General features: G+C 36.3%; 1 protein-coding gene across 5 annotated transcripts in view; it reads right to left on the bottom strand.

Moving 5' to 3' along the window:
* The window catches only part of CRYZL1 (crystallin zeta like 1), a 37,806-nt gene that overhangs the window by 9,419 nt on the left and 8,658 nt on the right, over positions 1 to 19,729 (bottom strand). For 2 of the 5 annotated variants that reach the window (XM_031031392.2, XM_081799670.1), the window contains 6 exons: positions 18,064 to 18,135; positions 16,339 to 16,416; positions 13,707 to 13,779; positions 10,820 to 10,864; positions 9,563 to 9,631; positions 526 to 659 (listed from right to left, as the gene is read on the bottom strand). In XM_031031392.2, coding sequence (XP_030887252.1) covers positions 526 to 659; positions 9,563 to 9,631; positions 10,820 to 10,864; positions 13,707 to 13,779; positions 16,339 to 16,416; positions 18,064 to 18,135 — 471 coding nt within the window. The remainder of the gene's footprint in view (positions 1 to 525; positions 660 to 9,562; positions 9,632 to 10,819; positions 10,865 to 13,706; positions 13,780 to 16,338; positions 16,417 to 18,063; positions 18,136 to 19,729) is intronic. The other 3 variants (XM_031031393.2, XM_031031396.2, XM_031031397.2) reach the window with 3 other exon arrangements.

The following is a 19,729-nucleotide window of genomic DNA, read 5'->3' on the forward strand; positions in this document are numbered from 1 at the left end:
AAGCATTTTCATCAACAGCCAGATAGAAAATAAAGGTACAAAAATTCACCCCAAGTTTTTTAACATTTTTAGATTATAATCTATTTTTACATATTTTTAGTGTCTTGAACTATTTTTTTGCTGATACATGTAATGTGTTGACAACAGCACATTTTTAACCTTATGTGACCTGTCTATAAATGTACATCTTATCAATGTAGGTGTAAGTGTGAGGGATACACAAAATTGGTAGGGAGTTTTGGGGCATGGCCTCAAAGATTTCATGAGCTATTTCAGGCTTTGTGTATCAGGCATAAAAACACGGCTTGTCTGCTTTTTTAATGTACTAGCAGATTCAAAGTAATAGAAACTAAATACACTTAAGTCTAATTTTTATCTCCTATTAATAAAAGCTGCCCATTTTATATTTTAACAAAATGGGCAGTGAACAAACTATTGGTAAAGAATTATATTAGCAAATGGATGGCCTATTTCCTAAGTTTACTGGATTTTGATCCGTGTCTTAGCAGCCCTCTTAGCACCTACACTTGCTCCATCCATGATCAGGACTGATTTTCCAGGAGAGAGATGAGAAAGATAATGCAGAGCTGTATAGGCTCGTACTCCATCCCGAATGGTTCCAGCGGCTTCGGTCCATGTAACTTTTTCTGGTTTGTGAACTGTCACAAAGAACAAGAGGGAGCAACCAATTAGCAAGTCCTGTTAGTCCTGCCTCCTGGATCTGTCTTTCTCACCGTCTCTGCTCCCACCGTGGCCCTGGTCCAAGCCACTACTCCTATTACATCTGTCGCCTATATTTTGGTTTCCCTAGTTCCATTCTCGCCCACACATAATGCACCCTCAGCATAGGAGCCGGCTGCATGTGTGCATTTTCTAAACTTTATACTGTGAAATAAAGCACATGCAGAAAAGTACATGGAACATAAGTACAGATGGGTGGATATATACAAAGCAAATAGACAAGTAATCCCCATCCTGGTCAAGACAGAGAGCGCACGGCCCACACCCCCCCAGCCTCGTCTCTGCCACCAGAGGTCGCCACCATGCTAACTTCAGTTCCTGTTCACCTTCATCGTTTATGACCCATGGATGCATTCCTAAACAATGTAATTGAGTTTTGCCTGTTTTGGAACTTTATCTAAATGGAGTCATACCATATGCACTCTTTTCTATCTTGCTTTTTTTCCTTCAACATTGTTTTTAAGACACACCCGTTTTTGGAAACGTGACTGTAGTGCTTTCCTTTTTCAGGTGTTTCATGGCATTCCACTACGTGAGAACACTTCCATTTGGTGATGCACTCTCCAGTTGAGGAGGATGGGTGTTGTGTTCAGTTTGTGGCAGTTATAAACAATGCTGCTAAAAATGCTCTCATATAAAAGATGGTGTTATGCTGTCACATAGGTTTTCTCTAGGACAGTACTTGTGAATGGAAATCCCAGGTCGCAGGTATGCAACCTTTGACTTGACTGCATATTCCCAAAATGGCTGTCTGAATTCACTCTCCCATAGCTGTGTAACAGAGCTCCTTCTACTGTGAACATCCTTGTCAACCCCTGGCACGATTATACATTCTTATCAATCATTTGGGTGTGTAATGGTTTCTTACTAGGATTTTAACTTGCTTTTCCCTCACGACTGCTAATGTTGAGCACCTTTTTGTGTTTGCTGGCCATCTGGAATTCCTTTTGTGAAATGAATGTTCAAGTCTTTATCAATTTTTCTGTTGTCTTCTTCTTCTTGATTTATAGGAATTAAAAAATATATTCTAGATGAATTCCTTGGTTATGTGTTATATATATTATTTTCAACTTTATGTCATCTCTTTTCAATCTCTCTAATGGTGTTTTTTGAAAACGGAAGTCTTAGAATGATCTTTCTTTAAGTAGGTGCCATGCCCAGGACGGAGCCCAATGCGGGGTTTGAACTTACGTCCCTGAGATCGAGAACTGAGTTGAGATCAAGAGTCGGACATTTAATCAACGGAGCCACCCAGGTGCCCCCAGAATGATCTTTAAAAACATATATAAACATGCTAACACTTCTCTGTTTAAGGTTCAATGGCGGGGCGCCTGGGTGTCCCAGTCGATTGTCTGACTCTTGATGTTGGCTCAGTTCATCAATGGCTTTCCACTGCACTTGAAACAAAATGCAAACTCCTAATATAGCTTAAAGAGCTCTATCTGACCATTAAGCTATTCCTTAATACATTTAATTCTTTAATTTTTAGGTTTTTATTTTGTACACCAAGTGTGATTTTTTTCCCAGTAAAAGCAATCCTTTCTCGTTTTACCTAAAATCAACTTTATAACACTTTCGTAGTCTCGACCAGCTCTTTCAAATATTTTCCCTCTGAAGCTGAGACGGTGCAGCCCAGTAGTTGCACATAGCAACTAACTAGTGCCATCTAGAGGGGGAGAGAGCACCCGTGCACAGATGTTGAAAAGGTTCAGACAAGCAAGGCATTTAAAATAGAGCACCAGGTGATCACTCACACATGGTACTTTATTCCTTACCAAATTCTTTAAGATACCTCTTCTCCCAATTTTCTTGATTAGAAAATGCAGCTCAGGGTAATTAGTCTGGGGTCACATAGCTAATAAATTTGAATGTCTGATTCTAAAGCACATCTACTCTAGCAGTGCACACTCAAGTTACCTACAGTTTACTTATATTTTGGCGGAAACATCTTCCGTTATACGAATTGGGACTACCTATATTTTCATTAAGAAATCAACACATAGGGGCGGCCCGGGTGGCACCGTTGGTTAAGCGTCCAACTCTTGGTTTCGGCTCAGGTGGTGATCTTGGGGTCGTGAGATCGAGGCCTGCATTTGGGTCCATGCTCAGCAGAGTCTGCTTCAGGATTTTCTTGTTCCCTCTGCCCCTCCCCCCTCTCTAAAATAAATAAATCAATCTTAAAAAGAAAAGAAAAAAACCAAACATATAGTCCTTTAAAAAAAGCTAAAAGTAGTAAAACTACATTTAGATATCAAAGGCTCTAACACTGCATGGTAACATGTGGTTTAATGTTGAGATCCCTGCTTTTACGTTAGGTGGTCAACAAGTGTTTATTATGTTATAAAAAACTAAAAATATAAATAAAAGGGCCGGTAGGGATCAGAGTAACAGCATATCAAACCCAAGAATTAGAATTTTAATTCTTTCTACCTTAGGTTCAAAAAAATAATGCTGAAATGTGTATGAAATTTTGAATGAAAAAATTATTTTTATGTTTGACCTAAATGGCTTAAGAACTGAAAGCACAAAAGAACCAATTTACTCAACTTAACTTTATGTTTAATATACTATAGCAGGATTAATAAGACATTTTTGGGGAAGTTGTCTGGAACCTAATTCTTTGGTTTGGTAAAAGAACAGACTTATCTGAAGGTGACTGAGTGTTCAACTTTCATTTAAAAAAAAATCACTGAATTAATAAATAAACTAAATAAACTAAAATATAGTTGTGCTAAACTGAATATTTCCTTCTGCAAATCTTCAGGGAACATACTGAAATCATTTCCTCTTTTACAAAATGCTGGAGCTGCAACAGAGGCTATCTAGTTTGAATGTGCCCAGTGTCTTGCCCAAAGGCAAGTGGTCACAGTAAGTGGCCATTCTTCAAGTTCCTCTTTTAAAGAAACATTTTACGATATTTTTTTTTCTCAAGGAGTATCTGGAATTGTTTTCTTTCTATATGTTAATGGATTTTGGACTACAATCCTCCTGATTTGTAGGAAAATAAAAGGTCACTTGTGCGGTTTGCTTGTCTTAGCTTAACCTTTATAGCTAGGAAACTGATGTTCCAATTTGCTTTTCTCCTTCTGGTCCAATTTATAAATCTCCAGTATTCAGTAACACCTGAAAGAATGGGTCTTTTTTGTTGGGTTGTAGGGTAGCTCTTTTTTCAACTTTTTTTTTTTTAAGATTTTATTTATTTATTTGAGAGAAAGAGAGCACAAGTGGGCAGGGGGAGGGGCAAAGGGAGAGGGAGAAGCAGGCTCGCCACTGAGCAGGGAGCCCAACACAGGGCTCAGTCCCAGGACTCTGAGATCATGACCTGAGCTGAAGGCAGACGCTTAGCCAGCTGAGCCACCTAGGTGCCCCTATTTTCAACATTTTAAGGAATCTCCATGTTTTCCAGAGTGGCTGTACCAGCTTGCATTCCCACCATCCTTGCCAACATCTGTCTCTACATCCTTGTCAACATCTGTCGTTTCCTGACTTGTTAATTTTAGCCATTCTGACTGGTGTGATGTGGTATCTCAGTGTGGTTTTGATTTGTATTTCTCTGATGCCGAGTGATGTTGAGTATTTTTTCATGTGTCTGTTGGCCATTTGTATGTCTTCTCTGGAGAAATGTCTGTTTATACCTTCTGCCCATTTCTTGATGGGATTATTTGTTCTTTGGGTGTTGAGTTTGATAAGTTCTTTATAGGTATATAACCCAAAGATACAAATGTAGTGATCCCAAAGGGGTACCTGCACCCCAGTGTTTACAGCAGCAATGTCTACAATAGCCAAACTATGGAAAGAGCCCAGATGTCCACTGACAGATGAATGGATAAAGAAGATGTGGTATTGGGGCGCCTGGGTGGCTCAGATGGTTAAGCGTCTGCCTTCATTCAGCTCATGATCCCGGGGTCCTGGGATCAAGCCCCGCATCGGGCTCCCTGCTCCACGGGAAGCCTGCTTCTCCCTCTCCCACTCCCCCTGCTCGTGCTCTCTCTCTCTCTCTCTCTCTGTATCTCTGTGTCTCAAATGAATAAATAAAATCTTAAAAAAAAAAAAAAAGATGTGGTATATATATACACAATGGAATACTATTCAGCAATCAAAAAATGAAATTTTGCCAGTTTCAACGATGTGGATGGAACTAGAGGGTATTATGCTAAGCAAAATAAGTCAATCAGGGAAAGACAATTATCATGTGATCTCACTCATATGTGGAATTTAAGAAACAAAATAGGATCATAGGGGAAGGGAGGGAAAAATAAAACAAGACGAAATCAGAGAAGGAGACAAACCATAAAAGACTCTTAATCATAGGAAACAAATTGAGGGTTGCTGGCAGGGAGGGGAGGGGACCTAGGGTAACTGGGTGATGGACATTAAGGAGGGCATGTGATGTAATGAGCACTGGGTATTATATAAGACTGATGAATCACTGAACTCTTCCTCTGAAACTAATAATAATCATATGTTAATTAATTGAATTTAAATGTTAAAAACAGAAAAACAAACTTATTCCAAAGCTACCGTAATCAAGGCCATTTTGACTGGCATAAAAATAGATATATAGATCAGTCGAATAGGATTGAGTCCAAAAATAAATCTATACATCTATGGTCAGTTGATTTTGTTTTTTTTTTTGTTTTTAAGATTTTATTTATTTATTTGACAGAGAGACAGAGAGCACAAGCAGGCAGAGTGGCAGGCAGAGGGAGGGAGAAGCAGGCTCTCGCCAAGCGGGGAGCCTGATGCCGGGCTCGATCCCAGGACCCTGGGATCATGACCTGAGCCGGAGGCAGTTGCTTAACCAACTGAGCCGCCCAGGCGTCCCTGGTCAGTGATTTTGAACAACAGTGTTAAAACAATTCAGTGTGTATAGAAGAGTCTTTTCAACAAGTGTTTCTGGGACACTAGATATCTACATGCAAAAAAAGAACAAAGTTAGACCTTTATTTCATACCATATACAAAAATTACTCAAAATGGATCACAGAAGTAAACGTAAGAGCTAAATCTATAAAATTCTTAGAAGAAATCATAGGTGTAAATATTTGGAAACTCAGCTTAGGCAATGGGTTCTTAGAAATAATACTAAAAGCACAACGGGCAAAAGAAAATATGAATAACCTGGATTCCATCAATATTTTAAAAACTGCTTTAAAGGACACCATAAGAAAATGAAATGGCAACCTTTAGAATGGGAGAAAATATTTACAATCATTATATCTGAAAAGCAACTTCTATCTAGAATATATAAGGAACTCTTACAATTTACCAATAAAAAAGAAAACCCAATTTAAAAACTGGGCACAGGATCTGAATAGAAATTTCTCCAAAGAAGATATTCAAATGTCCAATAAGTATGAAAATTTTTCAACATCATTAGTCATTAGGGAAATACAAATCAAAACCACAACACGATACACTTCTAGCATGCTTAAAATTAAAAAGGCAGAAAATAACAAGTGGTAGTGAGGATGAGGAGCAATTGGGACCCTCATTCATTGTTAGTGGAATTATAAAATGTTGCAGCCATTTTGAAAATGGTTTGTCAGGTTCTCAAAATATTAAATGTAGAGTTATTATATGATTCAATAATTCTATTCCTAGGTCTATACCCAAGAGAAATAAAAACATATATCCACACAAAAATTTATACACAAATGTTCCGATTAGCATTATTCATAATAGCCAAAAAAAAGTGGAAACAACCTTGCTATTTAATCATAGATGGATAAACAAAATGTGGTATACTCATACAATAGAGTATTATTCAACCATTGAAAGGAATGAAATATAGATAGATGCTATACAATGCATAAACTTTGAAAACATGACCTAAATGAATTAAGACAATTACAAAAGAACACATATTACAAGATTAATGTATATGAAATGTCCAGAATAAGCAAATCAATAGAAAGTATTTTCATTTTGAGAAGCTGGGAGGGAAAATGGAGAATAATTGTCAGTGGGAATGGAGGTTCTTTTTGGAATGATGAAATGTTCTAAAATTAGTGATGAGAGTCAAACAACTTTGTGAATATACTAAAACTGACTGAATTGTGTGGTTTACAAAGGTGAGTTCTGTGGTATGTAAATTATATCTCAATGAAGCTGAGGTATTTATTTTATTAAATAAATGTGTATAAATATAAATACATGATGGAAATATGTATAAATCATGCCAAATCTTGGAGAAAAAAAAGAGAGAAAAGAAGAATGGGCCTTTTTTTGTTGTTTTGTTGTTTTTATTGTTTTTTCAATAGTTAACTTTCTACAACAATTTAGTTTAGGGGACTTAGTCAAAACTCAAGCCTGGGAATCCAAATGAAAGGTTTTAATTGACTCCACAGTTGTAAGGTTCTCAAAAGAATAGGTGAAATAATGCTCAAGGAAATTCTGGGGTCAAAAATAGTATAGTTGCGTGTAAAAAAGCCAGTGGTAGTCCTCAATTTTCAAACTGTATAATATCAAAATAGCTATGGATAAAAGACTTTCATAGCATTGTATTTGAAAATGAGCTTTATCTTTCAAAGGAAGACACATACTTGGCTCCGTATCTACGTTTAATATACACAGGCCTCAGATTTCCAGAAAAATGCCTTTTGAAATTAATTTTAAGTAAACTCTATCCCCAACATGGGCCTCAAACTCATTACCCCAAGATCAAGAGTTGCATGCTCTACTGACTGAGCCAGCCAGATGTCCCTGAAATTAATTTTTAATAGGATAATATAGTATTACTTGGGAATATTAGACATAGTCATTAAGTTAAATAAAACTATTTACAGTTTGCAATTTTAGAAATAAAATGCACAGATTTGCTAGCCTAGTTCAAATTACTGTATAGACTCAAATGTATAACTTAACTATTTTTAATAGTCCAAAATCCAATTTGGCTTTCTGTTACCACAAAGTCTGATTAGGGATTGTATCATTTAAGAATAAACTCAGGAAAAATTTTATTTTATTTTATTAAAGATTTTATTTATTTGACAGAGACACAGCGAGAGAGGGAACACAAGCAGGGGGAGTGGGAGAGGGAGAAACAGGTTTCTCATAGAGCAGCGAGCCCGATGCAGGGCTCGATCCCAGGACCCTGGGATCATGAACTGAGCCAAAGGCAGACGCTTAACAACTGAGCCACCCAGGCGCCCCTCAGGAAAAATTTTAATGAAACAGTTCAAGAATACAAAAAAGTACCTGTTGACCTATTGATAAGGTATGAAGAATAACATAAATCCTAGCATAAGAAACAGCTGAGTCCTGTGGATCCACTCTGATCACATCCTCTTCTTCTGCCCCTCAAAGGTAAGCCTACACCTGACTTTTCATCCCTGTTTTCTTTATATCCTTAAATAAGATATGCTTAATTTTGTATGTTTTTGAACTTTATAGAAATACATGGTATCACATTGTATTCTGCAGCTTGCTTTCTTTACTCAATAGTTTATGAGATTCGTCCATCTTGATATGTTTGGCTGTTATTTATTGATTTTCACTGCCAGTTGAATTACAATCTAGGAATGTCTTTAGTTATCCATTTTCCTGGTGAAGAACATTTATTTAGGTTGTTTCCATTATTATTCCACAGTTATAAACCATGGTATTAGGAACTCTTGTGCTTATCTACTGGTCCACATTGAGTTTATGGGAAGTACAAAACTACCAGTAGAATTATTAGGTCTGGGGTATATACATCATTACCTTTATTTAGATAATGCTAAATTATCTTCTTTTTATTTTTTTAAGATTTTATTTATCTTTTTTTTAAAAAGATTTATTTATTTATTTATTTGACAGAAAGAGACACAGCAAGAGAGGGAACACAAGCAGGGGGAGTGGAAGAGGGAGAAGCAGGCTTCCTGTTGAGCAGGGAGCCTGATGCGGGATTCAATCCCAGGACCCTGGGATCATGACCTGAGCTGAAGGCAGATGCTTAATGAATGAAACACCCAGGTGCCCCTATTTATTTATCTTTAAGTAATCTCTACACCCAACCTGGGGCTCGAACTTACAATCCTGAAATCAAGAGTCAAATGCTGTACGGACTGAGCCAACTGGGTGCCCCCTTTTCTAAAGCATTTGTATCAATTTACACTCCTGGTGCATAAAAGGTTCCATTGCTTCACATCCTTGCCGACACTTGGGATGGTTAGACTTTATAAAATTTTGTCAATCGTGTGGATGCTTAACAGTATCCTGAAGTGGTTTTAATTTGCCTTTCCCTGATTACTAGGGAGATGCAGCATCTTTTCACTATGGTTTCCTAAAGTGTGTGTATGTGTTTATTTTTTTTTAAATAGTCAAGAAGTGAATTACTGTAGGAAAAATTAAAAAATTAATATTTCAGTTAAACTAAACTGGTCAAAATACATTAGCAATAGAAACCAAAGACAAGTGTTCTTGACTCTTTCCTGTCTCAGACTCTACAGATTTTATCTAGATTTTATATTTTTAGTTTCAACTAATAACCAAGAATAAGAAGTAAAAAAGAAAATTCTCCACCTGAAACTAATGTAACATTGTATGCCAACTATCCTTCAATTTAAAAAAAAATTCTGTCAGGGATATGATCTCAGACCCAAGAAAGAAACCACTTTTTAAACCTCTTACCACTCCAGTATAAGTGAAACTTAAAGGTCTACATGCTGTTTGGTCTGAATATTAATTTTATGGATACTAAATATAAGCTAGCAGTGTTCAGGTGACCAGCCAACAGTTATTTATTACATAAGGTAGATGCAAAAACATTGCGATGTTACTAAACACCACACACATCAATGATGCAAGACTTACAGGAGCTGTAAAAGACTGGCACGTACCCAAGTAATGCTCGTGCACTCTAACAACTTCACAAAGTCCAGGGTCTTCAGAATCCAGGGGCAGAATTCCTGGAAATTAACAGGAGAAACTTAAGAGAAACAATCCCATAATGAATTCATTCCTAATGAGATGCCGGTAAGTATTGGTCTACATTTTGTTCACTAGAGTTTTGAGGAGGATTGCAGTAATTACTAGTGTGGGGAACGGAGAGACCTCAGAAGTATGGAAGGGAAGTGGACTGTTCATTTTCTGTCATGAATGCTCTATTGCCTGTATTGTATTTCTTTTTCTCCCTCTTCTGTCACTTCTCAGTGATGGTAAAGATGGTGTCCGATGTAGAGTCAAGTCAGAGTGTTGGGGGCACCTGAGCTCCTCAGTAAATTGTCCCTGATGCACAGCTACCTTCCCACAGTTTGGTTCTGTAAGATGTTTCCAGTAAAATCCCATTTTCCTCTATGCTGGTCTGATTTTATTTTTGGTCTCTTGAGTAACACAGTGTCATTGACTTCTTGGATGAATAAAAAAGAAAGAAATAATAAATTCTCCCAAAAAAACACATGAGTCGAAGGCAATCCCATAAAAACCTGGTGAAAACCTTCTTACAAATCTGTTCTTAATGACTTCAAGTATTCCATAAAATTAAATATTTTCTAAATTTAAGTGAGTATCTTCCTATGAGTATTTTCCATATAGAAATGGTAATTTTCAAGACTACTACTAAAGTCATATTTTATGTTTGTGTGACTGTTTAGGATATGATAGTATAAGTATATGTATTTGCAGAATAGTATTCACTATGGATTTTTAAAATAACCAATAAACTAAGGGTTTCCAGTAAACTTTTGGTTTTATGAGTGTAGTGAGGGAACAGCTCCGTGAAATGCAAGCTGGATATGGAGAGCGGAGCCTCCACATAGCCAAGTCAGTCGGTGGTCTTCAAGCAGGTGACTGTGACTGTGTTTTCCAGAATCTGCAGTCTAGTCAGAGACTGGGGTCCTGTCAGGAAAGGGCTGCACCAACCAAAGTAACAACTATGGTCATCCTTCTACCTATGAAAGTTTTAAATATTCTGCTATTGAGATTAAACTCCCAATTTTCTTCATCAGTGGATATTTGTGAGCAAATTTTAAAAATCAGGATACATGTATCCTATACAAAGCATACGATAATACAATAAACATTAATAGTTGTCTTAGAAAAAGAAGAGATGACAATAAAACAGATTACTTGCAATAGGATTGTAAATCATAACTTACCGACAACTTCATCATCTGGCTGAAAGAATGATACCTTGCTTCCAACTTAAAGAGGGGAGAAAATTAACAATTTGTATTGTGAGGTTATCAAATATCACCCTTACTTAACTATTAAAATAAATCCATGGGTTTATAAAAAAAGTCACTAACTCAGAGAAAAGGCCAAGAACTTCTAGGATGTTTTGATGGTCAATAATAAAGACTGTAGGACACTTCAAATCTGGATTCTGCACACAATTCTCCAGAAAATCTGGGCCATGTGGCTGTTGACACCACAGAGGAGTATGTCTATTTAGCTAGGAATGAAGGAATAAAGGAAAATAATCCACTCTGCAGCTCTTACGATAATTACACTGCTTTCCACCCCTCCTGTGGCGAGCCCAATCTCCTATCATTATTTTAGGTACAGAATCTCAGACATACAATGGTAGATTCTGGTATGAGTCATGCATAGAATTATTTTGATTTGAGATTATTAGAAATAAATTCAGACCGGTGTCAAGAATTTTCTTGGAACTAGATAGAAATGATAGTTACATTTTCTCTGCACACACAGAGAAAGAGCCTCTACCATCAGCCAATTCTTTAGAATATTTTTGTTCAAATAGTAACAAGAAGAAAGGAAAGGAAAAACCCAAACATTGTTGAATGCCTACTTGCAGTATCACATTTGATCTTCATCACATTTAACCCATGACGTAGGTATTATTATTCCTAGTTAACAGACAATGAAACTAAGGTAACACAATAAGGAAGAAGGAAGCTGTGAATCTGGAAGTGGCCTCTTTGGCTGGTGATGGGCAAGATGGTTCCAGAGCTTGTTGGTACTCTGTAAGCAACTCTAAGTTTGATATTCCTACTTTCAAATCTTCTTTTCACAGTTTGCTCTTTCTTTGGATCCCTCCTGCGCCATCATCCCCCAATATTTTTGGCTTCTGATGCACTGTACTTTTCCCTTTCCCTTCGGCTGTTGATCCTGGTCTTCCTGGGATCATTCTGATCCTTTTCAGTTGGCTACCTTCACACTCCTTTCAGTTGTCCTCCAAAGAGTGGCCTCCTCCATTTCTACTCTCTCCCTGAGTGGGCTCATCAACTCTGATTTCAAATACAAATGACATGCGGACAACTCTCAAATATATACATTTCTAGCAGGAACTCTCTTACCTTTGAGTTTAAACTCACACAATTGCTTGATAGACGTCTCCAGTGAGATGTCACTTAAGTACCTTGAACTCAACAAGTATAAATCTAAACTCGCCATCTTCCTCCGAATCAGATCCTTTTCCCTTCTCAAATAGTGGCACCAATTCATATCTTAACCAGAATCGGGTAAATCACTCCTGGCTCTTAAACCTGCTTTTATTCTCCTGTTCGTTAATTATTCAGTCCTGCTGACTTTACTTCCCCAGTATTTCCTCCACACACACCTCTGCCATCACTATCTAGGTTATGGACTTTGTCATCTCTTGCCTGTTAGTCTATGACTCAACCAGTCCTCTTGCCTACAGCCTCAAAAGTACCCTTCATATGGCCACACCAATAACCTTCCCTATAACCCAATATGACATATGAGGCTCATATGGCTCTGGCCCTTGTCTACCCTCCTGCCTCATATTTTGGAGGTAAGGAATCAGTGTTCATATTATTAAAATATTTTGTTTGTTACCTTTTATTCTGCTATTTTTAAAGGAGAATTTTCTTGTCAAAATGTTTCTCTGCTGTCAAGTATCTTGCCCCTGACTCCTGCCCAGAACTTTCCTTTTGCTCTGGCAACACCAAACTCTGTAATTCTTATAATATATCACATTATTACTTGCTCCTGTCTTTGTTCATGATATCCTCTGTGCTGAGTATGATTCTCCTCCTTAGTGTCTGGTTAATGTGCCCAAGAAGTCTTTCCTGCTTCTTCTGGCCGGGCTGGGTAGCTCTTTTCTGAGCTTTCATAATTATCTGCTCATGTGGATGGATCTGTCTTTCCCCTAGATAGTAAATTCATTGAGGGCAGGGACTCTTGTCTCATTTAATATTCCAAGCACTTAGCAAATGCTCACTAAATGTGGTATAAATGAATGAATGAATTAAATGACAGGACAATGATCATGTTCTGGAGATTAGAATCCTTATTTTTATTTTCCTACAGTCTGAGCAGAAGACAGAAGAAATGAAATTAAGAGTCAAATATATTACAGATTAAAATCACAGGTAAAACTCAGTCTAACTCATATTACATACTCATTCATTCACATATGCAGAAAGAGCAAACGTACTGATTGATCATGAACTACCTATTAGCAATGAATATGAAAAGTAGGTCTATTTAGAAACAAATTATCTCAAATACTTAGGATTACTGTCTTGCAAGTTAAGACCACTATTTACTAAATAAAACTTATAAATTTTTTTTTGATTTAAGGCAATCATAAAATCTTAACTGCTTATTTCTCTCCAGAGCCCATTTTTGCATGAGCAGACTGCTTTTAAATGCTCAATTTTAGGCAAACTTAAAAAACTGAATGTGAATGTAGTTACTATTATAAATTTTGGCCCAGAGCCAACCTACACAAGTAATTTATAGTTTGTAAACATTATAAAAAGAACAACATTGGTCATTCCATTGAATATGATTACTCATGGATTTAAACATATAATCCCCAAATATTTATTAAACTCTAATAAGCTTCTTTTTTAATTATAAAACACCAATTAAAAAATACATAAATAAAAATTAAAAAAATACCAATTAAGTTCCACTTTTCTTTTTAATTAAAAAAGGGAAACATTTCTTTATAATTATGTACATAATTTTATGTACTGGTAAACCAATTAGCTACCATTTAATTCATTCATCTTCGAAAATAAGTGCAGATATTTACATCTATAAACTTACCATCTAACACAATTCCAGCAATTTCTCTCCCAACAGGAAAGAAATCTTTCTCCATCTTCATTTCTGCCAGAAGCTAAATCATGACAAAGACTGTTTATTGTTAAGAATAAATCCTGGCCTTTTCTCATACATAAGGAAAGCAAGAGCAAAAATCAGACCACAGAAAAAGCAAATATGACTTTAATTTTTGGAGTTAATAACTTCACAAAATAAGTTTCTCTCTATTGTAGGAAATAATAAAGACAAAGCAAATAACTTCACAAAATAAGTTTCTCTCTATAGTAGGAAACCAAACAACTTCACAAAATAAGTTTCTCTCTATAGTAGGAAACCAAGAGTTTGCTAAGTAATTAGTTGATCTGTAGAATTTATGTATGGATATTATTATTCAAATCACCATTAACATCCTTTGTTTAGCATTTTTACTTGCCAAGTATGAAAGGAAATTATGGCCAAAACTCTTCTTGGTTGACTAAATACTTTTTACCAGTCACTTCATTCTGGTGGGGCGAAGGGAATTTGGAGAGGACATTGTTGAATAAAGGAGATGTAGCCAGTGAGAACAAAAGGTTCTCCATTCCAATATCTTTGGACACCATCTGAGCATTTCTCAAAAGTCTTAGGTAAGGGGCAGGTGGGAAAAAGGGATGGATATAACATAAGGGAAACTGCCATATAATTTCAGATTGGAGTTTCTTTTCTTTAAGAATAGGTTATTATTTTTTAAAGATTTATTTATTTTTTTTAGGAGGGGGCAGAGGGAGAGGAAGAGAATCTCAAGCAGACTCTGTGCTGAGCGTGGAGCCCAACGAGGGGCTTGATCTCACAACCCTGAGATCACGACCTGAGCTGAAACCGAGTCAGACGCCCATCCGACTGTGCTGCCCAGGTGCCCCAAGGATAAATTATTTTTTAAGAGGTAAGTATTTTGTTGGGTTCTGAACCATTTAGGTACTTGACTTTTAAAGTGGCAGAGTGTACATAAACCTGTAGTTTAAGTTCCTGCCATTTATGCTTTTATAATAATACTAGAGATGCTAGGCATATTTAAAGATATAGGATTGTAGGAACCACAAGAAAAATAAATTGAAATAATTCTTCTGTATATTTCCTTTATTTTAAAATTTTCCGATCTCCTGTATACAGTTGATTGCCAGAAAAGGCTCTTTTTCAATGTGGAACTTTATGCTTTTCCTAAGATGTTCCTATGACATGCTTATAGAAATACTGGGTGTTCTACAATATTTCTTTCATGCAGACTTTCACAGAGCTTTAATCATGTCACAACTGCATCCTGTCGTTCATGATCTCAGGGTCCTGGGATCAGCCCCATATCGGGCTCTCTGCTCAGTGGGGAGCCTGCTTCCCCCTCTCCCTGCTCCTCCCCCTGCTTGTGCTCTCTTGCTCTCTGTCAAATAAATAAATAAAATCTTAAAAAAAAACCAACAACAAAACAATTGCATCCTGGGTCCTTCACCCACCACAGGATTTTGTTACATTACTATGTTGGTGGGCAATATTTCATTAAATTGATTTTACTCTAATTTACTATTTCTTTCTGTAGACATGGAGATAATTTTCCGAGACTGGAGATTTCAATGAATTTTTCATAGTTTTAGAAAGAACACTTGGATGGTCTGAACATAGAACCTGGCAGACAAGGAGTAGTAAGTACTAGCACTTTTGGTGAAAGGATTTCTAGGCATCTGACTAATTTGCTTTGCAAGTCATGCTCATGTCGTTCAGTGGAAACCTCTGACCTCGTTCTGTAATTTTCCTAAATGTGACTATTGCAGAAAACTTTTAGATTCCTAGAAATTATGATGGCATTATAATCCAGTAAGTTAAGGGTCCAATAAAACTATAGTATTAATCTTTACAAAACTGAGTAAGTGGACCTGCTTTATTTATCATGGCACATTTAACCACACTTCATTTACTATTTGAAGACTTCCTGTCAATAAAGGATGATTACTTTGGGGTGGTATGAGGTTGGGGATGTGTAAGTATGAGCAAGAGAAAGAAAAAGAGACATGACAAGAAGAATATGAACCCTTTCTAAAGACTAGAAATAGCTACAGAGTAGTTAATAAATCACTGATCAGATTTGTAGTTTTATTTTTACTATATTTATAAAAGTAATTTCTTCCTTGGGGCGCCTGGGTGGCTCAGTTGGTTAAGCGTCTGCCTTTGGCTCAGGTCATGATCCCAGGGCCTGGGATTGAGCCCCATGTCAGGCTCCCTGCTTAGTGGGGAATCTGCTTCTCCCTCTCCTTCTGTCCCTTCCCTGCTTGTGCTCTCTGTCTCTCTCTCTCAAATAAATAAATAAAATCTTAAAAAAAAAAGTAATTTCTTCCCTAATAGGCCTTAGGAATTATAAATTCTCACCCTTTCACAATGTAAAGGAGTTTATAAAATATTTTCCTATAATAATATAAAATGTCTGACTTTAGTTAGATAATAATTTAATACAGAAACACACAAATTGACATTACATTTTTTCCCTAGCTGTTTTAGTCTTCTAAGGGTATTAACTTTTTGGCACTCAGAAGTCAGTTATCATTATATATTTGTACACTAAATATACCAGGAAACTCTCATTTGACTTTTGGTCAAAATAAAAGCATCATACCTTTGTATTTATCTGGCTCAGAGCACAAGCTTTAACTTGAACTTTCACATAGTAATCCTCTATAACAGGAAGATTTTCCTAGAACCAAATAACACATTCCTTTGAGAACATACCTTTCTGTTATGAAAAATGTCATACATAATTGAACAAAATTAAACAGACCCCAAATCTTATAGCTAACTTAACTGAAAAAGCCATAAGTAATTATCGCATAGTATATAATAAAAACAATAGAAGGGGAATTTTGGGGTAAAATGTTTAAAAAGCCATAGTTATTTTAAAAATGTATAGATACCAACATGGATATATGTGTAGGTAGTAAATTTTTAGGGTAAAAAGGAGAGCAACAAATACTGTACTTTATTTCAATCTAATCTCAAAGCATCAAATCTTCACACATACAGGGATATCCTTATACGCATGACATATAGCCTTCACTGATTTTGGAATTTTCTTAATGCTATAAATGAAGTTGCTTGGTGTTACTTGTGTATCTTTTATTTAACTTACCTTATTTAACATCTGTCTTAGACATTTCAGCATGCCCCAAGGGATTTTGGGGTCAAAATACAAACTTAAAGGATCTTAATTATCCCACTATTCCACAGCTAGATATACTTCAAAGGCAAAGAATCATTCACAGTCAGGCACTCAATGTCACCCACCTGTATTATATATGAAATATATTATCACTTCTGCCAAATAACCATATCCTGGTACCAATAATTAAAATATTCCCCTCAACTCGTGATATGCCCAAAAATGAGATCAAAAGCTGGGTAAGAATAGCTACTTTTGTAGCCCCTCCTACAACCTATCAAAGAGATCACTGTTTTATTTGACTTGAATACACTACTCTGGGAGTATCTCTTTTTAAGTTTCAGATATGATAGTTATTTGGTGATATTATGAAGATCTTCAATATTATCGATAAATGTGTAGATTTTACTCATGATTGTATGAACCTGTAAATGATTCTTCCCAAGAGCCAATTAAACCTGAGACCTTCATCCTGACTCAATGGTAGAAGACAAGCTGTCTAAGATTTTGATTCCTGACCTAACTAATTTTGGAGTTAGTAAAAGATAACAGAAAAATTGGATTGTGTTCATGATCCAGAAATCCTTATTACTACCATGAAATAAATAAAGCACGTAGTTTTGGGCCCTAAGTTGACAGTAGAATGATTTTGGCTTGCTACAAACCTTTCAAACAATCACCAGTATATGAAAATTCTACTACCTGTTTTACAGTGGGCAAAAACAAGAGACAATTTAGAGTTTAGCAAATGAGGTAATTTTGCAAAGCTCAGAATTTAGTATGGAAAACAATGCCTTTCTACTGCTTTTATTTTACAACATGGGAGAAATATTTTCTGAAAAATGGCTACAATCTGAATAGTCACTTTATTGTGGTATTCTGAATATGTTGGGTTAATTTTGCAACTTATAAGACTATCAAGGTTGTTCTGTTTTCCTAATATGCTTTATACCACCACCCTGAGGAACTAAAAACTCTTCTGAAGCAACTCTTTAAAAAATACAGTTATACTATAATATGGAGCACCATTTTCACATAAGATTAAAGGAGTTTGTAAGTTTCGTTTAAGTAATTTTTTACTCGGTTCCACTCAAAATAACTTATAAAAGGTCATTTAAAACTGGTTCTATTATATATAGAAAATAAACTACCTTTTTCATTTAATAATTAAACCATTTTTCTTACCCTTTCTTGAAATACAAATGTTATTTCTTCATTTGTAGAACTCTTTTGAAAATATAAGCCTTTCATAGTCACCTAAAAAAAATTCATACATATATATATATAAACATGAAACAAAATGTTCTTCCAGACTAAAATGAAAGCAAAACTTGAAAAATAATGCTGGCAAAGGATAAAATGACAACTATAAATGTAGTTTCCAAACAAAAAATTTAGATAATAACTCTTGAAAGTGGTCAAACAAGAGAATATGCAATAATCTCTGAGTACATGTTTTACTAAGAATGGGCTGACAGTTCAACCTTCCACACCAAGGTGAGCTGGTGCTTAATTTCACTTTGCTCTTCAATAAAAATTATTAGATGTACTTAAAAAAACTTTTACGAGGGCCACAGATCTCAATTTGCATTACCAAAGGTGGCATTTAAAGGCTTTCAAGGCCTTTTTTTTTTTTTTTAAGATTTATTTATTTGGGAGGGAGAGAGAGTGAGTGAACACGCAGGGATGCACACACTCTCAAGCGGGTGGGGGGGGGGCAGAGGAAGAGGATCTCAAGCAGACGCCCTGCTGAGCACAGAGCCCTACAGGGCCTGGACCTCATGACCCTGAGATCAAGACTCTGAGATCAGGACCTGAGCGGAAATCAAGAGCATCTCTAAGGATTCCACAATTGTTTAATTTTCATAATATAGCTGACTCTTGAACAACATGAGCTTGATCTGCACAGGTCCACTTATACATGGATTTTTATTTTTTATAGTACAGTACTGTAAATGTATTTTCTCTTCCTTATGATTCTGTTAAAATTTTCTTTTCATGGGGCGCCTGGGTGGCTCAGTCGTTAAGCGTCTGCCTTGGGCTCAGGTCATGATCCCAGGGTCCTGGGATGGAGCCCCACATCGGGCTTCCTGCTCCGCGGGAGGCCCGCTTCTCCCTCTCCCACTCACCCTGCTTGTGCTCCCTCTCTCGTTGTGTCTCTCTCTGTCAAATAAATAAATAAAATCTTAAAAAAATTTTTTTTTCTTTTCAGTAGCTTACTTTATGGTAAGAGTACAGAATATAATACATATAACATAGAAAATATATGTTGACTGTTACCAGTAAGGCTTTCAGTCAACTGTAGGCTATATTAGGAGTTAAGTTTTGGGGGAGTCAAAAGTTACATGCAGGTTTTCAACCACTTGGAAGGTTGGTTCTCCTAATCTCAGATTTGTTCAGGGGTCAACTATAATTCTATGGCAAGACTATTTTTTAAAAGTATAAGATACACACAGCCAAGTTCACGGATCCTAAATGTACTGCTTACTGAATCTTGCAAAGTGAATATGGCCATGTCACAGCAAAGAAACACGGCATCACTAGAACTCCAGAAGCTTCCTCGTTCCCTTTCTAGTCACCACCTTCCCCTCTGAGAGATACTCAACATTCCAAGTTTTAACAGCACAGATTAGTTTTGTACGTTTTTGACTTTATAGAAGTGAAATCATACTCCATCATGTCTGGTTTCTTTCTCTCAATATCACATCTGTGAGCATCATCTATGCTGTTTCCTGTATTGTGGTTCATTCATTACCCTTGTTATGCTATTGGGTGATTAAATTATTATTTATCTATTCCACTCCAGACAGATATTTGATTGTTTCCATTTTGGGTCTTTTACAAACTATCT

Source organism: Leptonychotes weddellii, chromosome 1 (genome assembly GCF_054177405.1).
Source record: "Leptonychotes weddellii isolate Sample4059 chromosome 1, ASM5417740v2, whole genome shotgun sequence".
Classification (NCBI taxonomy): domain Eukaryota; kingdom Metazoa; phylum Chordata; class Mammalia; order Carnivora; family Phocidae; genus Leptonychotes; species Leptonychotes weddellii.